At 38.5% G+C, this 26,664-nt stretch overlaps 1 protein-coding gene across 1 annotated transcript in view; it reads left to right on the top strand.

Moving 5' to 3' along the window:
* ghrhra (growth hormone releasing hormone receptor a) overlaps positions 1–26,664 on the top strand; it is a 48,239-nt gene that overhangs the window by 14,512 nt on the left and 7,063 nt on the right. Inside the window, exons 3-12 of the mRNA XM_085389696.1 lie at positions 5,984–6,091; positions 9,339–9,439; positions 9,835–9,932; positions 10,562–10,694; positions 12,223–12,376; positions 19,123–19,183; positions 19,311–19,380; positions 20,350–20,444; positions 24,517–24,646; positions 26,452–26,493. Coding sequence (XP_085245822.1) covers positions 5,984–6,091; positions 9,339–9,439; positions 9,835–9,932; positions 10,562–10,694; positions 12,223–12,376; positions 19,123–19,183; positions 19,311–19,380; positions 20,350–20,444; positions 24,517–24,646; positions 26,452–26,493 — 992 coding nt within the window. The remainder of the gene's footprint in view (positions 1–5,983; positions 6,092–9,338; positions 9,440–9,834; positions 9,933–10,561; positions 10,695–12,222; positions 12,377–19,122; positions 19,184–19,310; positions 19,381–20,349; positions 20,445–24,516; positions 24,647–26,451; positions 26,494–26,664) is intronic.

Below are 26,664 nucleotides of genomic sequence, written 5' to 3'. Positions count from 1 at the left end.
TCCTTGGGAGCTTTGAAAGGCGCTATTTTTAAATAAAATGTAATATATATATATATATATATATATATATATATATATATATATATATATATATATATATATATATATATATATCTATATATATAAATAAATAAGGGCTGATGCAATAAAGGCTCTCAGCTACCCTATCTTCTGTTTGCAAACCAGCTCCTTCCTCCAGTGTCTGCTTTTGGGTCCACTCTAACAATCACACCGGCGCACCCCGCCATGACACTCTCAGCCTTCCTTTCTCTGTATCTTCATTCAAATTGGCAGACGTCCTGACAATGAACAGTAAGAGACAAAGGACTTAAATACACACATGAGGTGATCAGGGGAAGTGGAGACACATGAGAAAAACAGCTGACCAGGATAAACATAATGATGGACAGGAAATGTAAAGAGGAAGATTGAGAGGAAGGGAGGAAAATAGGTAAGGAACAAGATAGGGACAGAATAAATGGGGGTAGAAAGGCAGTGAGGAAGATAGGGAAGAAGACTGAGAGGGAAGTAGATGGAAGAAAATTAAGGGAAAGAGGATGGAGAGAGATAGGGTTGAACAGGGAGGGAGATAGGTAGGAAGACATCAAGTGAAGAACTGTAGAAAAAGATGACGGGGGGAAGGGAAGGAAAGAGGGGACAGGGAGGGAGGGAGATAAGAAGAAGCGAGAAAGGAAGGTTGAGAAGAATGAGAAAGCTAGGGGGTCAAGGATGAAGGAAATCTTTGTCCTTAAACGGCAATTTGTTGTACAGTCAGCAGAAATCACACAACCATCAAGCAAAATGCAATAAATATACACAATTCTTTTAAAAATGAGCAACATTAACATTAAGAACACAATGAGTAGATAAAGAAGAAGATGGAGGGAGTGAGGGATGAAGGGACATATGGAGGAGGACAGGGAGGAAGAAGGGGGGGAGATAAGGCAGGAGGGAGAAAAAGGATGTTGATAGTCTAGTCAACAGGATAATTTGTAATGCTTCTTTAATGAGCATAATAATTTTCAGTTCTGCTCTTGTAATAGGTAAAAATATGTTTCTATTGATACATAATAACCTTTAGAAACAAGCGATTGTTTCTGTACGTGTAGAAATCTCATTAGCTTCATCGGTTTCTCTACATACATCTTTGCTGCCCTTTGTCACTTTTACATAATTCAGTAGCTTTCTATCATACACTGGTTTCTTTTTTCTCAACTGTTCTCTGATGTAATCCCACAGGCTGCCTTACTGTTTCTGCCTGCTTGTTACCTGAAATCACAAAGGTGGGAAAAATAAGGAAAAGTTTACTTGGAGATAAATTATCTGAATTTCAGGAGTGTGACCACGCCTCTGAACACGCCCCTTCCGGTTCTCATCTATATATGACCACTCAGTTCTACAAGCTGTTCGTTCTCGTTTTCATGCCCCACCCTCCGTTTTTCAGTTCTTTCACTTCTCATTAGTACATGGGAATCTGCCAGGCCCGGGAGCTGCCGCAAGTCCCCTCAGAGGACTTCCCCGAACTGCAGCTCAATTCATGTTTAAGCCATTCGCCTTTATCTACTAAAAAATGCTAAAATGGGGACGCGGGCCCAGCTAGAGAAATATTTTAAATGGATTAAACTGTCAGGAACCAAGGTTTACACTCACAGATGGGACCCAAAGGCAAACTCAATACAAAATTCACGGGAACTATGTACAGATTTATTTCTTTAACATAAATGTCCAGGAACAACCAAGGGAACGAGAATATAACTCAAGCTGAGGAAACCGGGAACTGAAATGCCCTGGGAAGCCGTGATCGGGATCGTGGGAAGATGCAACAGAAAGGGGAAACAATTACTTGGGTGCAGGAGAACGGAGAGTCAAAACTAAAGAAGAATTAGAATGCTGCGGCTTATAATCAGAGTCAGACCGTGGGGCTCGGAGGGGAGAGTGTCCGTGGGAAAATCCTAGCAGGGAAAGACGGAGACCGAGGGAGTTCTCTTGCACGCAGAACAGGCAGGAGGGCGTAATATTAACACAGGTAACAAAATGCCTGAAAAACTCAGAGCTTAGGAGACCCAAGTTATTACCAAGAGTGACTAACGGACTGGGGTGGATCAGCCGTCCGCGCTGGGTGAAATAGCCCTGCTGCCTGGGATGGAATACAGGTGTGATGCTGATGGTCCAACCCGAGGGTGTGGCCACTGAGGCAACACGAACACTCCCCAGATACTGCTCCCACGGACCATGACATAAACTACTAGACTAGAGTCTTATTTTACCTTTTTAAATGACCTGATTTTGGATCATCTTTTTGTTTTTTACCGTGTTTTTAAATGGGTCCCGCCCATGGACACTAACAAAAACAAACAGGCACAAAACAAACCCTGATGGAGTCATCCAGGGAGAACTGAGAGACTCTGGGAACAAACTAAGAATAAACTAATCAGCAGTTTGTAAACTGGTGCTAGGGCAGATTTTAATAATAAACACATCTTTAAAATTGTCAGTTTTCATCAGGTTCTCACATTAATTGCAATTACCACAACAACAACTTCCAATTTTCTGGTTTGGAGCAGAAAGAGGCCCCCAGACTAGTTTGTCCTTGATTGTTGCCGTGCGTCTGAAGCGGATTCCTGGGAGTTCAGTAAAAATCTCTCATAAAGTATTATTACTCTCAGCAGTTTCCCTTTTTTTCTTTCTAATCTTTTTGATGCTGTAGCATGCGGCAAAGTAAGGTCTATGAGCTTGCTCTTGCTTTGGTTTAGAGCTGATCAATTTGCTTCTCTCGAGTTATAAAACTTTGTTATGAGCCAGTGTGAACACCTGAGATTTATATCTGTGCGAAATGCTGCTCATAGACTGGATTCTGGAGTCCTGATCAGAATGTCTCAGTCTCACATCCTAAAAGAGATTTTCTCAATGAGAAGGTAATGAAAACTGTCTGCATGTTACATGGGGTTTCGGATAGTCCTATTTCTGATGATTTAGGTTTGCAGGCATCCTTCGTTGTCCTCTGAAATCCATCCAAAAAGTTAATGGCCTGTAGGTAATAATCCAAGCTGAACTTCAGATTTTCATTCAGGGTTTTTCTGTGCTTGACAAATACAAACATATCATCGTTGTGTCTTCTGCACCGCACAGTTTTTTGTTTGGAAAATGTTAAGTTTCTGCCATTTTCCTAATAACAGATATGTATAGTAGATGGAAAACATGCATCCATAGCTGTCATCTTTTCCTGACTTAGTTTGTCCTGAAAAGGTATTATTTTGAAGAACCCACTCACAAGTGGACATAAGGTCAATCCGTCTGCGCCTCAAATGGTATCTTAAGGCCATCGGACCTACATCATGTGCTATATTACTTTTTATATATCTAGGTTATCATAAAGTGCAATTCTAGGAAAGAACATGAAACCCCAAACTGAACAAGCTCACTGAAATGAGTCACCAGATTTGAGAAAGTAGAGCAACTTGGAGATTTGGCAATAAAAAATTATATCTTAAGTGACTTACTGCTTATTTTCTCACATACAGCCTCTGGTATACTTTTCCCTTTTTCAGTCACCAGTTAAGAAAGTATTTATTACATAAAGGGTCACAAATACAATCAAATGAATGGCAGCACTAGGACAAAATTTGCCTCACCAACATCCTGCCGAGTGCAGAGCAGTAATCTCCATTTCAGATGCAGGCGGGCTGTGTTTATGTTTTACTCAGAAATCACTCTAGCCTCCGAAACTGTTTTATGTTCCTCGAAGTTTATGGTGCCTGAGGATTTGATACTTTTTTCCTTTTTTTCAGAGAAGAGATTTCCTGCTTAAAATGTATTTGACATTTATTTTGATCTCACCTCAGCCTTTGGGGTAAATGAAGAAAAATATCTGCTTACATTGCCTTTTTAATTCATCACTGCTGTTGACATTTATCTGAGATTACTGCAGATATTTGGTGCAGTACACGCTCCGTTTATCAGCACAATTAAAATTGATCAGACAAGCTACTCCATCCAATCATCCACTTTCTCCTGTCAAATCTGTCAACTCAGTGAAAAATGAATTAGTCCGTTAAACCGAGTAATCCGCGGTTTATATAGAATGTAGTTGATGGAAAAAAAAGTGAAAGCTTTTAATGTGGGCCAATCACAGCTACAAGACTGTGGACGGGACTTGTCAGCTGGTGTTATGCATCACTTTGGATTTATTAGGTCAGGATTAATATAAATACCCAATTTTAATTATACGAGAGTGAATACGTGACTTGGCAATCAGGTCACCTGAATGTACTGATTGATTGATTGATTGAATCTTTATTTTGAACATGTTGAAAAAGTATAAAAAAAAAAATAGAATTAAAAGAGACAAATGAACAAAGCAAACAAAAGGAAAACGAGCAACCACAACTCCAAATAACGTCCATGTTCAAAAAGGAGCAGGAAGAAGCATAAGCTTATTTAATCCCACCCCTTTTCCACTATCTAGTATCAATAGACTACAGAAATACCTCCTTGTAATTATTGCACATGAAGGCCTGAGGTTTAAATGCGTCTGCTCCGTTCTTCATAAATAAAACAGCAGGATGTATGTCACGCTGCAGGGAACTCTTCATAACATTGCTGGAGTTCAGGGCTTTTTGAGATGTACTCAGTCTTTCATAAACATGCGAGATGCTGAGGCTGTTGACGGACGACTGAAAAGCATTAGATCTCATTTTTCCTTCGTGGTGCACATAAAGACACCAGATAATGTTGGTACTTTAACAGAGATAATACAAACACTGATGTAGCATATAGCGTAATATCTACATAGCTTATTGGAGCTCAGATTCTTTTTCCAAATGTAAATATATTATTTACATATCTAGTATTTCTACTGTATTTCTCAAAAAAATGTTTTTAAATGATTATTTCTTTTACTTATCTATTTTATATGTGGATTGTTCTGTTTGACATCTGTTGTTGACAGTAAAGCATACATTTCATTGTACAGGGAAACATGTTTCTCTGCTGTGCGTATGACAATAACTTTGAAACATAATGATTGTGATTGATGGCGAGGGGATCATCACAGTAATTGCAAATCATCCTGAATGGCACAAAAATGTCTGAAACAAACTGTAATGTCAGTTTAATAGTTGTGGAGGTATTTGTGATCAAATGCGGCAATGGGGACTAAACACACAAACATACACACACTCACACACACTATCAGAAAACACGAGAAGGTTTTCAGACTCAAAACAAAGTTTGCTTCCTGTTTCACAGTCTGAGCCCTGAAGACGAGAGAGAATGGAATAGTGATTCGTTGCTATTTTTCCAGATTGGTGTGACAGATTGGCAGAGCTAATCAGCTGAAGCTAATTAATTAAAAGTCCAGCATTGAAAATATACTCAAGTAACATTCAGAATAGTCGTGTTTTAATAGTTAAGTTATACAAATCTCAAGCCACATATCATTTAAGATTAGACTTAAAACTTTTCTTTTTTCATAAAACTTTATAAACTTGATAAAACTGCCCCTCCCTGAGGCTGGTTCTGCTGGTTTCTTCCTGTTAAAAGGGAGTTTTTCCTTCCCATTGACGCTTGTGCTTGTTCATAAGGGGCTGACTGATTGTTGGGATCTTCACCTTGCAAAATAAGCAAGGCTGCACCTATTTCCCATTTGTAAACATATGAGGGGTAGCTTAAGACTTTTGAACAGTACTGTACATTTTGTAAAAATTGCAATTGGGAAAGCCACTAAGTAAAGCTGTAAATGTTTGCATAAATTTAGTGAATTTAACCTGTTCTAATTACCTATGAAGTTTAAAATATAAGTACAAACTTTTAGGATGCGGTTTGTGGAAGTAGAGTTATTCTAACTAAAGCTTGACAAAAGAGATGTTCAGCTTTGCAGCTGGATTTTGCACTAAATCTTGAGCACCTGAATGTCTATACTGTCAGCATTGTGACAGTGTTATTAATAACTTTCTGCTGCTTCTCCCTCTGTCTCTGTTTGCAGGATGTAAAACAGAATGGGATGAGATCGGGTGCTGGCTGCGAGCTGAGGTTGGGCAGGTGGTCAATTTGTCCTGCTCTGAAGTCTTCCAGCATTTCTCCAGCAATCAAGGTTGGTTCCTGCACCAGCCTCAGTGAACACAGAAAAGCACAGATCCTCATAGCCAAATCATCTGATCACCAGCATTGTTAAAATAATATAATGTAAAAATCCGATTCTTGGATGCTGTGCTGTCGCACCAGTATTAGCTTTAGCTCTGCTGGATAATCAGCAGAGCTAAAGCAGGCTGGAGTCAATGCTGGAGAATCATAGCATGTATTCATGTATGTTTGTTGGCAAGAATACACACACACACACACACACACACACACACACACACACACACACACACACACACACACACACACACACACATAATATGCTCTAGGATGTTTTTGGCAGAAGTGGATTGAAATCTTGTCTGCAGGGTTCATTCATCACAATTTGACATCCTTTTCGGCTGCTGTCTCCTCAAAGAAAGTCCTTGTGACACCATGAGAAATAAATTCTTTCTTAATAATGAGCTTTTGCATTTAGCAATTTTTATATTTACACATACGTGTGTAAATAATGCACATATATCCACATTAAGATTTTTATTAGCTTTTTCTTTGGTTAAAACAATTACATGTTTTGCGACTATTAAACTGGTCCTTATAGGACAACAAGTAAACGTTTAAAATGACGCACACAGACAGCAATATTGGTCTGTTGTATTGTTACAGGACCATTAGAGGAGGGAAAGCCACATTAATTAACGAGTAATGCTCTTTCCTCCTTTACCTTGATGGAAATAACGGCTCATTATGATCTGAATTGCTGATCACCCAAACAAACAAGAGGCTTTGCTTTCAGCTGCACAGTTTGCAGCATTTGGACTCCAGTCGGTTTCTGTTTGCTCAGAGGAAATAACGAACAAAGAAAAAAACCCTCCTGTCATTTATTTTTATGCATCTTTGTTCTGCTAAACAGCAATTCTGCTATTACCTATGCGCTATCTCTGGCAAAGATATTTAAATACACAGTCCCACAAATACCAGATGAATTTCTCCTGTCACCCGCTGTATCCAAATGAACTTTAACCAAAAGCAGACGTCAGTGGACATAAAAGAATAAAAAGTTTTTTGACTCAAAGCACGATGGACCGAAATAGTCTCAGAGAAGAAATACTGGTGCAAGTGTACCGGACTGATGACTTAAAGCTTGTAGGTTAAAACAAGGCGTGTAAAGCAATTGTTGATGAAAATCTGGATCTTGCTGGTAGTGGTGTTGGTCACCCGCCACATCTCGGACCCATACAGGAGGACTGCTTTCACATTAGTGTTGAAGATGTGCTGAGATAAGGCTTTGGAGTTCCAGATGGGTCGCAGGGTGTTGAATGCAAGCCTTGCTTTGTTGATTTGTCTTCATCTGCGCCACCATCACTGTTGACTATGCTTCCTAGGTAGATGAAGCAGTCAGTTTCCACCAAGTGTTTTCCCTGTAGCTGCTGTGGATGTTCTTGTCGGTTGTTCAGCCGCAACACCTCTGTTTTTCTGACGTTGATCTTCAGGCCAGTCTTTTCTGCCTCCTCAGCGAGCCGGGTAAGCTTTTCATCAACAAGTGCTTTCGACACATCCTCAACATCAGATGGCCTGAGAAGATCTCGAACACAGACCTGTGTAAGAGAACCAGCCAGAACCCGGTCGGTCAAGACATCAAGAAGAGAAAATGGGGCTGGATAGGCCACACACTTCGAAAACCAATCGACAACGTCACAAAGCAAGCACTGGACTGGAACCCACAAGGAAAAAGGAAAGTGGGGAGACCCAAACAGACGTGGAGAAGATCTGTCGAGAGCGAAGTGAAGGCCGCCGGAATGACGTGGACCCAGCTGAAGAGAACGGCCCAGAACAGAGTCCGTTGGCGTGGTGTTGTTGTGGCCCTATGCTTCACCAGGAGTCTACAGGAAAATTGCTTTGATTGATTTGTAAAGCAATTATGATTCAATATTTAATTACAAAGGAATTAATCAGCTCATGGTTTCACAAGCATTTTGCAAATTTCTAAATATTCGTATTTTTTCCCCCTTTACACAGCTGCCGGGAAGCATATCATTTACTTAAAGTACGTCTCTTCGATATGTTTTTGTGAAAAAACTGCTGCAGTGTGAAAATAGGCTGCCCTGAGATTATGGATGAGGTTCTGCATATTGTTTAACTGTCCAGCCAGCAACTTCTGTTCCATCTCACAGTGTTGCTTTTGGTGTCATTAGTCAAAAATCACTGTAAACTGCTGCTTTGTGCTGAACAACAGATATATTGTCAGAAGAAAGCACAGTGGAGACTTTAGACAATAAAGGACCAGATATTTGCAAAAGAGGTTGGAAGAGACCAAAGTGAGCTTCAATAGACTGAGTAGAGGATTTGCTTCAAATATAATGGAGAAAAAGAAATTAAAAGATGATAATGGTGTAGCAGTTATTAGCCCTGAAGTTAAAAAGGAAAATATACCTGCAGAGTTTCAGTAGGTTTCAGTAGGTTTCATACAACACCTTTTTCTTCACTTTTCAAAAATCCTAAAAGTTAAACTCGACCAAAGGAGCCAGAGTGTAATTTCAACAGCATTTCACAACAAAAAGGGATGCGAATAACACATTTTAATTCAGGTAGATTTAAAATAGCTCGTATTGTCAGTCAGTTGTGTTGTAAAATGTATGAAAAGACTAAAAACCAAGACAGAAAAGGACACTTGGTGTAACAAAAAGGTTCACTGAGCTTCTAAACCCAGGCTGTCAAACAAACAGCCTGTAGGTCAGAACTAGCCCATCAGACTGTCCCACTGGAGGGATTTGAAAAGTGCCAAAATTATAGAGAAAGAGGGCATTTAGCAGTTTCACCCAAGCATCGTGTTGAAAGCTCATGGTCAGGAGACTGACTGAACATTGTTGAGATCTCAGGGTGTTCATCACCATGTTTTGCAAATGCATGGTGCATTACATGTGAACATTTTCAGCAGGTAGTTATATGTCTTTATAAGAAAGAAACAATTTGAAGGTGTTATTTACAGGTTCCCATGCAGTGGTTATGCGACCCATAAACTGAACTGAAATTGCCGCTTTCATTCTTGAGACAGAAAAAGTGGCTCCAAGTGGTTTGCACATTCCCCTTGCAAACAAAAAGACCTCCGGTTTATTCCTGGAAGGAAACACCAATCCTTTTGGGGTTGTGTCAGGAAGGGCACAAAAAATAATAAAAGAACAACATTCATATATTTGTGCGATTGAAACACTTGAAATTAACTGTCTCCTTGCGTTCTCTCTTTGGATTCCCCACATTAGGGTATGTTTACAGGAACTGTACTGCTGACGGTTGGTCGGAAATGTATCCACCCTATGAGGAGGCCTGCGCGTTCAGCGATGACAGCGAGCCTGAGTCCGAGGTATACGGACATGTGGTTGTAATCATGCCAGTCAATGAAGGATGAACATATTGTTTCTGCTTCCTCTATCGCTGTTTCCTTTTTATGTCAGACCTATTTGTAGTTAGCTGTGAGGACCTTTGTTCCAGGAATAAATGTAAACAACTCAAGGGAAATTACAGGTCCTGAAATTGTTTATATATTTAAATAACCACACAGTTAAAAATACATCTTTTTCAGTGTTTCAGCATAATTACTGCTTTTTCTATCTAAAGCTTAAACAAATTATTATTCATTCATGAATCTTATAAAGAAAGAACCCTTGAAGTTGCAGCAATCTGAGTCAGACTCACAGCTTCAGACTTTTATTTTGATATTTTTCTAAACTAACGGTTTCTCTGTTTTCCTGTCTCCAGACGAGTTACCTTTATACCTTCAGACAGGTTTACACCGTAGGCTACGCCACGTCACTCATCTCCCTCATTACAGCCATCGTGGTGTTCGCAGCCTTCAGGTTAGACCAGAGCGGCACACACCACGATCTGCACCCACAAAAGGCCAATAAAAGGGGAAATTTCTATGATGCAGACACATTCAGGATTTGTGTGGTTAGGACAGCATCTTATAATTTTAGGAAAATAAGATAAGAGATAAGATAAGATAGAACTTTATTAATCCCTCGGGTGGGTTCCTCTGGGAAATTCGACTTCCAAAAAAAGCACAGCAACGACCAAAGTTACAGTTACAGAACTGTTATATATATATATACACACACACACACACACACACACACACACACACACACACACACACACACACACACACACACACACACACACACACACACACACACACACACATATATAAATACAGAGACAAATATAAATAAAATATACAAAGGGGATAAATAGAATAAATAGGAATAAAAAATAAAAATACAAGTGAATTGCACATTTCAAGTATTGAGTCTATGCATATATAAATATGCATATATTCAGATGATAAAGCCTCAAAGAGCCTTTGTAGTACAGAGGATTATGAATCATCTTACACATGCAAATTCATGAAGTTGTTTACCTTCTTCTTCCGCCTTATGAAATATTAATTTACATGCAGTGTATGCTTTACGCTATTGTTACGCAGGAAGTTCCGCTGCACCAGAAACTACATCCACATCAACCTGTTCGCCTCCTTCATCCTGAGAGCCAGTGCCGTCTTCATTAAAGACACCGTGCTGTTTGCTGATGAGACCCTGGACCACTGCTCCATGTCCACGGTGAGGGCTCTAATTGATGTTTGCATCAAAATAGATTCCCACATGCTGTGTGATTGAGTTAACAGTGGAAACAGAGAACGAGGAGGGGAAGACACGTGGCAAAACGATGAGAGGGAAATACTCTCATTAGACTGATGAAATCTTTTAGCAACAATTTAAGATTTTTTTTTTATATTGGAAAAATGAGAAAATATAGGTTTAAATCTACAGTAGATAGATAGATAGATAGATAGATAGATAGATAGATAGATAGATGAAGGTATAACCGTAGGAATGATTTCCTGAAGTGGTCTTTATGTTAGTGGGGTCTGAGGGAGAACGAACTCTGTTGGCTCTGTAGTGTGAAATGGAGTGGGTGTGTCCATGATGGACAATAGTTTGTCAATGCCCTCCTGTCCCTCTGTGACTCAAACGCCTCCAGATTCTGGCCACTGATGAATTTGTTGTTCCTGCTGGCATCTCTGGCACAGATGCCACCCCTCCAAGCAGACAGCAGCACTTGCTGCTAAAAATTGGTCTTGCCGTTTTGCCTCAAACACTGGAGGAACTGAGGTTCCTCAAAAAATAGAATCCAATCTGTCATTCATGTGAACACCCTATTACCTGTAGCCGTCCACTGCTTCAGTCACCCATCATGCTAATTGGCTTAGTCACCGGAAATCAACCACTATCTCTTTTGAGTGGCTGAATTTCAGAAGGAGGTGGTTTTCCGCCAAAGTACTACACATAGCTCTTCATCACCTCCCACTCCAGCCCTGTCCCTAATACACCCAACCACTGCAGTGTCATTAGACGACTTCTGCAGGTGGCACGATTCATTCATGTGCTGGAAGTCAGAAGGTTATAGAGTGAACAGGAATACAGACACTTCCGTCCTGTATATATTTTGTATCAGGATCTCCTTATATAGAATGTACTGAATGTGCTTTTTTTGCACATGTGTGTGTTGGATTTGGAGAAAAGGTTTGTTTCTTTTTTCATGAATTGATTTTAAAAAACAGCCTTTGTGTTTGTTCCTTATTACATGTTTTGGTCTCGGTGTCCATGCTTTTTATTGCTTTTTTGTCATCTTTGGTTTTTATTCTCTTGTGTATCTTTGTGGGGTTTTTTTTGTTTATCTTTGTTCACTTATTGTTTGGTGCTGGTTTTACACTTTTGTGTGTTTTTGTGGTTATGTACTGCACATCTTCCTGTTGGTTTATATCTCTAGATTTTGCTAATTTTGTGTTCCTTTTTTTTATTGTTTTATAAATTTTAATTTCTTTTGCAAGTCTTCTCAAATTGTGATTTTGTGACTATTTAGGTAGTTTATTTTTGTCTTTTTTTTAATTGGTTTGAGTTCCTTGGTGCTTATTTTGTATTTCTTTGTACTTGATTGACTTCAGTTGAAGTTATAGCAAAAGTAGAAGAAGAATCAAATATTTTTTTGTCACTACCTTCCCTTTTATTACACAAAAAGATGTATTATTATGTTAAATGATGACACATCCAGTTTTTCTAACTTTGTTTTGTTGTTTCCTCTCTATAGAAAGCGTGCAAGTCAGCCGTGGCTTTCTTCCAGTTCAGCATCCTGGCCAATTACTTCTGGCTGCTGGTGGAGGGCATGTATCTGCAGACACTGCTGGCTCTGACCTTCGTCTCACAGAGGAAATACTTCTGGTGGTATATCCTGATTGGATGGGGTGAGTAAGAGTGACTGAATTGTCTTTACAAAAACAATCACACACTGTAGCTCCAACACAAACACTAAAAAACACAGAATAAAATGTGACCCACAGACAGATTAATATTCAAAAGGGTTATCTAAAATCATTTGTTAATCATGATCAGCTCTAGCAATAAAGCAAATATTGGTGAAATAGAGACAGGGCCATAGAACACAGAGGCTCAGTTGAAAGGGGAGGTGCTATAAATATGGTAGAAAAACTTCTTTTTTGTTACAAATAAGCTCAGTTGTGGATGCAAAGACAAACAATTTGCTTTTCTGAAAATATGCTTAGAAAGTCAAAATTTTTTTGCCTTGTTTTGCGGTTTTGACTACTGAACAGGGTGTTTATTATCCTAAACAGTCAATTAACACCTTTTGTCCTTTGTCTGTATATGTTTATAAGTCCCATGACTTGATGTTTTTGCTCACATTGGAATATTGTCAATTTGCACCGACATGTCAAATGGGCAAATTAAAATACAGGCTTCCTTTGTTTCTGTGTACAAAAGCACAGCCTCTATAATTGTGTTACACAAATTAATACAGATTATTTTTTAATTACACAAAAGTGTAATTCTCCTAGAATTAAATGGGATTTCATTGTGTTTTAAGGGGTACAAACTAAAGTTTTTACAGGAAAGAAATTTTTTTTAGTAGTGTGTGACTTTGGGTAATTTAAAAGAAATCCAAATAAAATTTTCCACAGCTTGCACTGTGCAAATGAATGAAGAAAAAGTAAAAAATAAAAATTGACTGTTATTTAAGCAAAAATGTGTTAAGCTCCACTGAAAGTTTAATAAATACATGATTTTTTTTTTTTATTCTAAAACATCAGAGTAATGTAGGTAAAGGAATAATTTTCAAGAACAAACAAATGTTTCCATCGTGGCTTTTGCTGATTTAAAGTCAAGGCGTCTTGTTGCTTTTCTGTCTCTCATAAATGATGCTGCTGGAGAATAAGTGCCATCAGTTGCACATTGTGATGTGCTCAATTTAATATATTCAGCTGCAGAATAGGAGATAACAGGGGAACAGTATGAAAACCCCTTTCAGTGCCTTAAATGGATTAACCCTTTAAAGCCAAAACTATTCCCAGAAAATTATAAATTTTGAAGTGAGAGAGTTTATTGGACCTTTTGACAAAAACATAATATTAATTTGACATTTATTTTACAATTTATTTAGAATTGTCAGGGGAAAATTTTAAACTAATGATAGAAGCCTCAAACGCTTACAAAAACTCATGTATCTAATATAAAGCACTAGGTGTTAAGGGGTTAAAGTCAGTATTATCACACATTATCTTCATATCTGGGTTGGAAATCTATTTTTACACAAGAACTGAGCCTCCAAAATCCTGGTAGCAGTTTATTTAGGCAGCAGCACAGCCCTAAAGATGAGTGTAGCGCTTGTTTTCCTCGGCCCCCCTTTTATTTTCTCTCCCATCTTTTTTTTTTCTTCTTAGCTTTCTATGGATGTTTTGAGAGGTTTCCATGTTTTCTCATCCCTTGTTCCTAAGCCAAGTGTTTTCCATTGTCTTACCATTCCCATCCCACTGTCTTTTTGTTTTGTTTGTTTCATGCTGCTGTATATTTTCCTATTCAAGCCTGTAATCTCATACTCCACCGCTCCTGTCAGTCTCATATGGTTCCTGTTACCAAAATATAGCAGCTTAGTCCAGCCACACAGAGCTAAGCAGAAACTTTTGTTAAGTGCAGCAGTGAAGGTGAGAAACAGCAACACACTTACCTGAAACTTTTAGGCAATGTCCAGCTGGCAAAACAAAACCTTTCATGCCACGTGGGCTTTTTAAATCCTCCGCTGAATGCCAGTGCAATGCTGCATTCACACACGGTGGCAGGGATATTTCTGATAAGGCGATGAATGGAATTTATGGTAAGATATAAATGGATCTGACCCTGAGGGCTACAAGCACGCCGCTACAGTTTAATAAAAGAAGAGGTAGGTCATCAGCATTCAGGCAGACATTATTATGATTTCACGTCAGGTCTTGTGAGCTGTCTCAGTTGTAGGTTGTTGTTAAAGGTGCTCCACATGCAAACAGTGAGTCACGCTGAGCAGGATGCTGTAGCTGGCAACTGCTGCTCAGCTGCTTTGACAGGAAGTTAAGAGAGGAAAGTGAAATCCTCCACCGCTGTCAATCCCTGCCGGAGATCAGTTGATTCAGTTGAAAAACTGTTTAAAAACAGACTGGAAAAATTTATAGATAAACATAAACTACTCACTGAGAGTCAGTACGGATTCAGATCAAGCAGATCAACATCATCGGCACTATTAGATTCAATAGAATACATCACAAATTCCATAGACAAAAAGCAATATGTGGCTGGGTTATTCATAGACTTGACAAAGGCATTTGACACTATAGATCATGATATATTAATAAGAAAACTGGAACGTTATGGTGTCAGAGGGGTAGTTTTAGATTGGGTCCGGAGTTATTTAAGTGACAGAAAGCAGTTTGTGAAAATAAATGGTGGTTGCTCCTTATGTATGGACATTGCTTGTGGTGTACCCCAAGGGTCAGTTTTGGGTCCAAAATTCTTCAACTTGTACATTAACGACATCTGTAAAGTGTCCAAAGTATTAAAAATGGTTCTCTTTGCTGACGATACAAACATTTTTTGCTCTGGTGATGATCTGCAGAATTTATTGGAGGATATGACTAATGAAATAAGTAAAGTGAAGTTCTGGCTTGATAAAAACAAATTATCATTAAATTTGAATAAATCTAAACTTATGTTATTTGGAAATAGTAGTTTAAATACAAATGCAAAGATTCAAATAAATGGTGTTGATATTGAAAGAGTCAGTGAAAATAAATTTCTGGGGGTAATAATAGATGAAAAACTTAACTGGAGAGCTCACGTAAGATATATTCATTCCAAAGTATCACGAAGCATTGCAGTACTAAACAAGGCAAAACAGGTATTCGACAGAACATCACTTCATATTCTCTACTGTTCACTGGTTTCACCATACTTAAGCTATTGTGCAGAGGTCTGGGGCAATAACTATAAAACCACATTACATTCACTTTTTACTCTTCAAAAGAAAGCAATTCGAATCATCCACAATGCAGGTTATAGGGAACATACAAACTCACTATTTTTGCAGTCTGAAATATTGAAAATTGACGATATAGTGAAATTCCAAACAGCACAAATTCTATTCAAAGCAAAAAATAAAGAACTGCCAGGTAATATTCAGAGTATGTTTTTTTTGAAAGAAGGAAGTTATAATTTAAGGGGTTTTTGTAACTTCAAAACAATGAAGGTACGTACTACAAGAAAAGGCTTTTGTGTTTCTGTTCATGGAGTGAAACTATGGAACAAACTGAATATGGAATTAAAGCAATGTCCAAACATAAAACTGTTCAAAAAGAGTTATAAAAATATGATCTTCTCGATCTATAAAGAAAAGGAAAATATTTAAATTAAGTGAATGTCTCTATTTAAAAACAAACAAACAAAAAATTCATGATGTGATATTATAGTATATAGTATATCAGAAATCTGTTCACTATTTTTATTACAAATTATATCAGTAAGGAAGCTGACTAAATATTCACTGATAATTTATGGGACAGGGGTGGGATTAAATAAGTGTATACTTCTTCCCACTCCCTTTCAACATGTAAATTAATCAGAATGTTTTTTTGTATGTAATTTGTATAGTATATTTTTTTTCTCTCATTTCTTTTCTAAATGTACTTGTATATTGTTCACATGTTGAAATAAATTACCAATCAATCAATTCTACACCTTGTCTGGGAACTTGCACTTGAACCGTGATAATTTTTCCAGCTCCAATTCACAGCAGCACTGCTTTATAAGCCTGAACTGCTAATTTTAAAAATGGAATAGCACTGAATTCATGGGCATGAGACAATATTAAAAGTTATTATTAATAAAATAGCATAAGTTACACCAGGTAGTTTATCTCTGATTAACAACCTCCTTAACCTTTTGGAGAAGATCTCTTAATTGTGAGATTAGTCATAATTACAATTGTGAATGCTTCTTGGGGCTGTGCTTCAAAGCAGGTACAACATACTCAGGATATCTTTCCCCTCTCTCTTCTCTGACATCAGCAATCAGCCTAATCAGTCACACAAAGGTGGTTATAATTTCAATAAGTTAGTCCACAGCTTCCCAATCTAGCTGCAAGGGTGGTTCCCTGGAAGAGGCGGAAATGGAGGCATCTGACCAGTCAGTAATGTGAAAGGTTTACAGAGAGCAGAGTGACTGATTCTTAACAAGGAAAATCAAACTATGATATTAGAAAAAACTGTTTAGGCACATAATACACAGTCTGAAAGCAATGGGGTGCAACCAGTTCAGCTCCTGAGCCGTGTGAGTGGAGGAGCACTGTACAGTAGTGCAGTATCAAACATGCTGTGTGCACTTTAAGCTCTCTTGAGCCAGCTGGCAAAAATGCAGACTGTGTAAGCCTTATTAATATCACCCGTTTATCATTAAGGAATACATTTATTAAATGTATGTGGATGTGTGTACCGCAGTGATGAATTTGTTGAGAAGTTTTGTTTACAAGGATTTATTTCCAACGGTAACCAGCGACGCAAGACTGAAGTGCAAACATGCACACATACAGCACCACGTCACATCACAGTGTTTTTGTTTTGTCCTTCTGAACTGTATGACTCAACTTGAATCACCTCATCGCTCACTCTACACTCAAAAAAGGTTACATGAAAGCGTTGCTGTCCCCTCCTCTGTCAGAGAGAAATGGGGTGAGACATCAGGCCCAAGGTCTCCTGCTTTTTTTACTGCCTTTTCTGAAGCTTAGTTTTTGTTTTTTTTCCTCCACGTTGAGAAAAAACATGGACAAATAGCTAATCGTGCATCTTTCACCACTGATTCAGGTTTAAGATGAGGCAGTATCAGAGTCCAGTGCTGATACTGGACTCTGTTGTGAATCCTGCCTGTGTTCAGAGGGTTACATAGGGAAAAGTACCCATAACAATGAGAATACATGGCTTTAAGGCCAGCTCAAGACAGAGCTTGTTTCAGTCAGAAGTATTACACAAGTTCGTCTGTGTTTGGAAAAATGACTCTGTCCTCTTTATAGATCAGATTGACTTGAAGAAAAATGTGGTGAGAACTGTGCAGACTTCTTCTGAAACATTCATGGTGTGATTTGAAGCAGTGTGTGAAGGAGGAAGCAAAATTTGTTCCGTGTTGTGGCATAGAAGCAGAGCCTGTGTCATGCTTAGTTTATGCTACCCCGATTGTTTCGATTTATGGAGGGATTTGTCCACGGAGAGGGGTTTTCAAACTATGTAAATATGCTCCCAACAGTCGTCCAAAATCCATGCTGCATGGTGCTTGACATGGATGAGTGTGTTCGTTGCTGATCGGTTTATGAGTAGGCGGGAACAGGGAAGGTAGCAAAAAGGTAGAAGTTCAAAAAAATTCCACAAATTTCCCCAAATCATCTTCGTGTGCTAGAAGTTTACTATTCTCTGCACCTGATGGACCCACAGCAACCTAATCTGATCACAGGCTGCCCACACTGCCATTGGTGAACCATAATTTCCCCATAAAGATGAGCGGAGCTCATCAGAGAACCCAGTGGCTAGCCTATTAGCTCAATCATTTAGCTTGTGTGCACCAAACATTAGTTACGAATGTAAATGATTCCAAAGATCTCAAGAGCTAAATCGTTGTCAGATGATCATCAGTGGTTCCAAGATTGCATTTTGTCAAATGAAATCCCAGTTTTGTTGTAAGAAACCCTGACGACTTGTCACAGCAAGTGTTAAACTCCCCCCAGAAAAAAGAAAGTAATGAGCACTATTGCTCATATTTTGACTCGTAAGGTAGTTCAAATAATTCTGACACTGATCTGTATCCATACCTGAACGTGCCAGTTGATTTAGCAAACACAAAGACTTTAGATCATTTTACTATCATGTTCTGGGAATGTTTACGCAGTCTTCTGCATAGTCGATTAATCTATAGGCAGTGATTTCACCTGTCTAATGTTGAACATGACCCACAAGTTACCATGGCGATATAACCTGGTAAGAAAAAGAAAAAACAGAACCGCTATTACTGAAAACCCAGGATTTCCTTATTCGCCTTATTTTCACCCAAGAATTAATGCACAGCAGTTTCAGCTGTTGATAAAAGGATGATTACTTAATAAATTCGGCTGTTCCCCCAAATTATCATATTTTATACCTGGACAACAGATGTTGGGTTGGTGATAGATTGCTTGTGATATTCCCTATACAAAGTTACAACAATAACAGCCATAATAATGCTTAAAAAAATATGAAACTACACAGATGAATATGTTAAGATATGTAAATATTTTTGTCCTGAATGTTTTTACACAAAGCACCTGAGGTGTGTTTACGTGTGTGCACACGAGTGGTGCTCAGACTGTAACCACGGTGGCTCTGATGCGTCTTATCAGCTTCTTTCTGGCTTTACTATCCTGCTCTCTCGTGTCTCCTGCTTTTATATTCTGTGTACTCCTTTTTTTTTGGGCATGAAACAGATGCAAGTAGCATGGAAATTTTTTTACACAGAGTCAACTTAATATTTTCTATGCTTGTCAACAAAGAAATATGCAGCAAACAGATGCGTTTGGTCTGGAGCAATGTTCGGATTGATTTTACTTGACAGGTAAACAGAGCATGCATAATTAATTCCTGCCCTTACGTTTTAGGGCTCCCATCTACAGTTCTCATACTGTGGGTTTTGACCAGATTCTTCTATGATGACAGAGGGTATGTTTTTACTGTTGTTACTTTCATATTTCTGCATTTTATTTAAAGCAGCTTGCCAGTCCATGTGAACTATTATATCTATTTTTGTAGGTTTAGTATTGCACTGACATTACATTTGGCTTTACAGTTGCTGGGATGATACAGACAATGTTGGCATCTGGTGGATTATTAAGGGACCAATAACAGCCTCACTGCTGGTGAGTATAGGAGTTAAACACCAAGTACCTGATAAACTTGCCTGTCTGGTTTTTTGTTTTGTGGTGGCAGATTTACAATTAAAGTTTTACAATGAAATTTTACACTAAAGTGGGATTCTTCAGGCAGAGGAAGTGCAAGTTTGTGGCCCTTGGGGCAATGATCATGAAATATTAAATAATATACCAGCGATGTTTTAAAATTTTAGGAGCTTGTTAAGAAACATGTATTGGTGGTTTTGTCTTTTAAATCCTTTGATGTCAGATTTTCTTTTGTCAAAGCTAAAGGTTAATAAATATTTGCCAACATACTGAGAGACAGAAGTTTTCTTGCAAATCACATTTGTTCCTGGCACAAGTTTAACTAGTTAATTAAGATAACTTTACTTCAGTGAGTTGGTAGAAATGAACATCTCTGGCAGCCATGGTAATATTTCAGTTAACCGAGGTTGTTTACTCACCTGTACTTTTTCTGGATTCGGTCCACTTCCAGACAAACTCCAGAGTGGTTAGTTTATAGTGAGGATCTGATCCAACTTCGAGCCGACCCAATTTCCTGGTGTACGCTGCAAGATTGAGCTAAAAGCCTCCCTGAATTCTTTACGTTTTGCATTATGAGATGCAACAGAGTTCTGTATACATTCAGAGTACATTTTTTTCCTGAAATATTACTGTGATAAATATGATAAACACATTGATTTTCCACGTAATCAACTAGTCCAGAACATAGTATCTTTTTCCTGTATTTACTTTTCTTGCCTCAGACACATTTGGCCCATCAGCGGAGTGAATGTTCTCGTTTGCAGTGACACATTGTGGTTCACTTTGTCTCGAGTTCAATAGTAATCACCTTTATCCTGTGATGATACAGGATTTTTTAATTTTTCATTCCCCTGTGATAACACTGAATGTCTTTTAACTAGTGTGTATCTGATTTTGCCATTTAGGCCACTGTGCATGTTTCTCTTCCAGATCAACATAGTCATCTTCGTCAACGTCATCCGGATTCTGGTTGAAAAGCTTAAATCTTCTGCCATGACAGGGAACAATGACACTGGACACTTTATGTGAGTCACGAGGAGAGATTATTACCGTGGGACAATGTGGGGCACAGTGTACAATGTTGTGCTAGTGCAAAATTTTGTTATAGCTGGTTTTTAAAAATATCATGCAACAGATCCAGATTTAGCTGAACTGTTTACATGTGGCTGTCTGCACTTGTGTATTCCCTCTTTTGGTCAAAATTAATAGAAGAACAGTCCGTCGTTCTTGTGATACAAAAAACAGAGAAAAAACTGCATCAACAAGTTTCTCGACTACTGCCTGTTAACTGAAGGACAGCAATATTCTGAAAAGTCAGTATGCATTTGCGTCCTGCAGGCCACCCTCCTAATCTCAATAAGGTGCATAAAATTCACAAGACAAAACATTAAACAAAATAGTTCAAATCACATTAATACAAATGAAAACTTTTCCAGAGAAAAAGAAACACTCAAAAACACCTGTTCTGTTTGTTCATCATGGCAACAACAGCTTACAAGCCCACACAGGACATGCACCCTAGCACCCTGAAAGCACCTGGTTGAAAAGCAGGAAATTTTCATCTGACTCTGAAAAAATGACTGGTGCTAGTTTACTGCAACAGTCTAATGAACTTTGTGATTGGGTTTGCTGCACAGTGTAGTAAATGCTAGTTATTTCAGCCATTTTTATCTTTCCATTCATTTTCTTTGGTTCAGAGTTTAAATGCTATACCTCCTGACTGTAGCTAGGTAACTAGATAGAGTTTGTCACCTACTAATCAGAAGGTTGGTGGTTTGATCCCTGGCTGCTCCAGTCTGCATGCTAAATATCCTTGGGCAAGATATTAACCCCAAGTTCCTCTGCAGTGGGCCCATCGGAGTGTGGATGTGTGCGAATGTTAGATAAAAAACACTTAAACACAGAAAAAAGTAAATGGGTGAATGAAGCAAGTTGTATAAAGAACTTCGAGTGCTCAGGCAGAGTAGAAAAGTGCTATATAAGAACCAATTATATGATTACGATTGATTGCCCCCAATGAGACGGCCTCTTCTTCTTTCTCTTATTGGATAAGAGCCAGGCTTTGAAAAGTGTAACTCAGTGTTGATTTATGAGATGTAAGGAACCAATCAAAATGCTGAACATATGCCCCTCGCAAAGTGGGACATATGATCACTCTAGTCACAAGTTATTGATGTGACATATAATAGCTTTGATTTGATAAAAAGCGTGCTGCTCTTTAATAGAAGCTGTAAAGTAGTAAATTAATATGAAAACCAAAAACCTTTAGGGCAGCAGTAAGGTAAGAGGAGTCTGTGAGGATGGACTGCTCAGGAAGGCTGTTTTATCTAGTGAAAATGAGATTTGATAATACGTCTCAGCAGGAAACCTTACAGCTGATGAACAGATTTCTGATTGTGAGGAAGAAAAGAAGTAGCTTGCACCAATCAGCTAATACAGCACTCTAAAGAGCTCTGAACTTACCCCAGTGTGTGCATGTGTGATGTCAGGAAATGATGAAGAACAAATAACCTATCAGATAAATTAGTTTCGATATCCATACATCTTACATAGGGTGCTGAACTTAATCTTAGTGCTATTTTGATAAACCATCATTTTAATAATCTGTAAGTTTAAAATTTAAACACTGTACAAGAATAAAATTTGATTTCTTACAGATTACATTTGTACTTATAAGAAATGTCTTGTATGACTGAAAAATAAGATCAAAGCCACACTTCCCCTCTCTGATGCAATCTCTTTCAAGTTTTTTTTCTTTTTTGGATTGGATATGCTCTGTGAGTTTGCAACTTTCACCGTCTTTCTTTGAAGCCTGGATGTGAGCCAGCACATCACAAGTATAGGTTTGAATAAATCAAACCAAATTCAAACAAATATTTAGAAACAACTGTAAATTTTGTGTATTACATTTTTACAGACATATATTGTGCCCAGAAGACTAATCCTTTTTCACTTTTCACCAACGTTTAATCTTGTTCTCTCATGTGGATGAAAGTCGTATAACTTACTGAAATGTCTCAACTATTGGAAGGGTTGAAATCTGGTTTTATCCAATTTATCCAATCGCTCAGAAACTCAATACATGTAGGGATCTAGATTTGGCCAAGACGACCTGCTGAATTTCAAATCAAGCAGAATGAGGAAGAAAGGGGATTTAGGTGACTTTGAATGTGGCATGGTTGTTGGTATCAGACAGGTTGATCTGACTGTTACCTAAACTGCTGATTTGCTGGGATTTTCCCACACAACTAACTCTAGGGTTTACAGAGTGTGGTCAGATAAAAAGAAAAGTTCCAGTGAGCATCAGTTCTCTGGCTGAAAATAACTTGAAGAAGAAGCAGACTTGCCCGGTCTGATTCTGAATTTTTGTTGCGACAGATGGTACGGTCAGAATTTTGCAGAAAAATAAATGATAAAAACAAGACTGGCTTATGACATAATAACTTTTATAAGTCAGGTGAGGTAGCAGCCTCACCTCACCATAGTGGCCATGCAAGATGATCTACGCCCTTGGTAAGTTTTAAGGAAAAAAAAATATGGTTTTGGTAAAAATAGATCCATCGGCAATGTGAAATCCCAGAAATAAAAATTTCTCACAATATCATATTTTTTTCCGCCCCGATTTGCAATGATACATCCCAAGAACTCCATGACTTGCTCACTTGCTATTAGCAGAACTGTACCATCATGGTACCATAATGAAGATCAACGTTACAAGTGTCTAACACCAACAAGTGGATACATGAGATAATTTTGGGCTTTACTTATGGGAACCTATAGCTCAGGTGTGAGTTAAAAACATCATATGCAGAGAAAAGTGGTTCAGCATTAATAAAGCTGAGCTTTAAATCATTTTCTTGCACTAAACTCTTTATAATTCAGTTGGATAAATAGTAATTTATTTTAACATGTAAACCTTTTGCTGGGTGTTAAGTGGAAACTGCTAACTGAGGCAGTAGTATGTAAGAAGAAAAGGTGAGGGGGAGCTGTTTAAATCCCTTGACAAAAGTTTGAACGGCTTCTTACACTTTAATATAATATATGCATACATGAATCTACTGCAGCAGCAGTGAAACCCTGCTTCACCTGAAAGAATCCTTCTTTCTCTTGACATCTGGCTGGTGCACATTTGTGCTCAGCTGAATTAATTTAGAATGAGAGCATATAAAAATAGCTCCAGATTCCAGAAATAGATGTTACCTACTTTGACGTGCGACAGGATTGTTCCACCAGTTCAATGAATGTTTCACAGGATTAAAAGCCCCGCCTGTCGTAGGAACTTAAATTTGATTCAGGAGGAACCTTGGCATTCACACAAAGGCACAAATTATTCACCTGAAATAAGCTGATAGCTCCCCTCCATCTTTAATCTTTAAGCAGTTGAAGCTGTGATAATATTTCCGATTAGAGCTATTTTATGGTTTAATCTGACTATCTAGATGACTAAAACATATACTGCAACATCCTAATACATGTGAGAGTATCACTGAGGAAACTAAAGTGAGAATAAAAAACACACACATGTCAGTTGTTAGGATAACAGCTGTCTGTTGATCTCTGATGAACTGGATACTCTTGTGAGTGGATCTGTACCCAGCTAGGTTTTCCAATCTCAATAGGATATACAGAAAAGTAAATGATGAAGAGCATAAACATGATACTTATCTCAGTGTCTTTTGATGATGAAGCAGATGTTGAGTTGCTCTTTTCAAACCACATTACTTGCGGGAAACCGTTTCAACAAAATGTCATAAGAAATTAAATGGCAACATTTACATGATATTTAGACATCAGTGATATGAGCTGAACTAAGCACAATGTGTTCAGGTTTTGTGTTTTGACATTTTAATCTTTTCCACTGATTGGCCTGATGATGATGTTGTTTTAAAGGTCAGTGTAATGAAAATCTGACACCACCATTGTAGCTTTGATGAAACCTGAATGACGCATTTAGTCTGTCTGGCATTTGAAACTTGTACCTCTGACATGACTGAAAGTAGCTGACCATACTGGTAACACACTGTAATCTTTCAAAGTGTTGCATCATTATCTGGACTTATTTTTTATTTTTCAGTCCTTTCTTTTTGCTTCACTCAGGAGGCTGGCAAAATCCACCCTGTTCCTGATTCCTCTGTTTGGGATGCACTACACTGTATTTGCCTTCTTGCCTGAGAACACTGGAGTAGCAGCCAGACTCTACATCGAGCTGGGACTGGGCTCCTTTCAGGTATAAAACTTCAGAATCACAGTTCACAAAGAATTGCTAAAAATAAATAACTCACATTTCTCAAGTTGAAATTCTTCCCAGCAGATTTATTTTCCTTGTCACATTAGAAGCACAGGTGTTACAAATCTGAATCATCATGGAATTGATATTTATACCTGTGCATGCACAATAATAACTAAAGCTCGTCGGCTGAAGGCCAGATGAACTTATGTGATGGTGAGGTGTCTGCCATCCATCCCTCAGTCTGTTCCAGCACCTGTCCCTCTAAAATTCACTGAATTCTCAACTCGATTATTATATTTTAGAGAAACCTGCGCACACTGATATCCTATTGTATCTTCCAATTTATCAAGATTATGCGCAAAGTTAAAACAGGAGGTAACAGAGGGATAAAGCTGATGAGTGATCCCATGTAGACATTCAGTTGTAGTTCATGGAGCTAGGTTAAGGAGAGAGGTGATATCAGTTAGCAGCAGTATGGGTTCATGCCAAGAAGTAACACTACAGAACTTGGAAAGAAAAGCATCTGGACTGAAGACGTTTCACCTCTCATCTAAGAAGCTTCTTCAGTTCAAAGAGCAACTGGTGGAGAGTCCCAGATTTTAAGCCCTACGGGAATGTCCCCAAGAGGGTCTGGCACTCTCGGAAGTTTCTCGGATGACAGCTGTATAGTCCAGACACTTTTCTCACCAAGCTCCTTAGACTGCAATGATCTGGATGACTGAGAACCTTCACAGACAACACTACAGATAAGATATTTGAGAGAGTTGATAGAGAAATATAGAGAAATATAGAGAAGGCCAGAAGGAGCTTCACTGTGTGTTCATGGATCTAGAGAAGTCATTGATTGTGTGCTTGGAGGAACTGTGGTATTGTATGAGTATATCACTGAGGTGCAGTAGGAGACAGAGACACAGATGAGTTCAAGGTGGGAGTAGGACTACATCAGGGATCAGCTCTGAGGACCTTCTTGTATGCAGTGGTGATGGACAAGTTAAAAAAGGAATGAAAGTCAGTAGATACAAGACACAATACAGGGTGCACAGCAGAAGTGAAGAGGAGAGTGCAGTCAGGGTGGAGTTGGTGGAGATGAGTGTTGGGATGATTGTGACAGAAGGATAGCAGCCAAAGTAAAAGGGAGGGTTTACAAAATGTTAATGAGACCTGCTGTGATGTTTGGTTGGGATATGGTGGCACTGACAAAAACACAGGAGCTGATCCTGAAAGTGGCAATGTTGAGAATGTTAAGATTTTCATTGGGAGTGACCAGGATGGACACGATTAGAAATGAGAATATCAGAAGGAGGGCTTGAGCGATAGAGACACAAGGTTGAGATGGTTTGGGCATATGTAGGAAGAGTACATTCATATGAATATGTGGCAGAAGAGGATACTAGGAATACTAGATACTAGGAGAAATGGAAGCAGATGATCTGTTATGGCGACCCCTAAGAGCGGCAGCCCTTGCTGGCTGAAATAATCACGGTCATAAATAACCACTCCATAATATTTGTGCATGTGTAAGACTATAACTATGTGGAATGTTGACATTTATGCAGCACAAAATGTATCCCATAAACATGACAAAATGAATTAACAAACAACAATAAATCAGCAACCAAATGACTTCTTAAAAGCCTGCAGCTTCATCCTGTTTTGCTTGTTTGTTCTCTGAAGTTATTGTGATGCTTTGTGCAATTAAGTGTTAGCAACACAAGTCACTGTTTTCCCTTAAGCGGACTGTACATGCAATCAGTTCTTACTCTTATGATTTTATCTTGAAACAGATGTCTTTTATGTTGCAGGGGTTTGTGGTGGCGCTTCTTTACTGTTTCATGAATGGAGAGGTAGGCAAATGGAGGGGAAGCTTGTGTAATAAAAAAAAGTCATACAAACATTTATCATAAATAGCTGCCCTGAGGTAAGAGCTATTCTTTGGAGTGAAAACCTCAAACACATTTTTTGGTATGGGTAAATGGCAGCATTGCAGAGACATTAACCATTTTGCTCAACAGGTG

This window comes from Rhamphochromis longiceps, linkage group LG18 (assembly GCF_057381845.1).
Source record: "Rhamphochromis longiceps isolate RC_006_pf linkage group LG18, R_longiceps_female_GT1.1, whole genome shotgun sequence".
NCBI lineage: Eukaryota > Metazoa > Chordata > Actinopteri > Cichliformes > Cichlidae > Rhamphochromis > Rhamphochromis longiceps.
The sequence above is the reverse complement of the archived record's forward strand: the minus strand, read 5'-3'. Positions and strand labels throughout refer to the sequence as shown.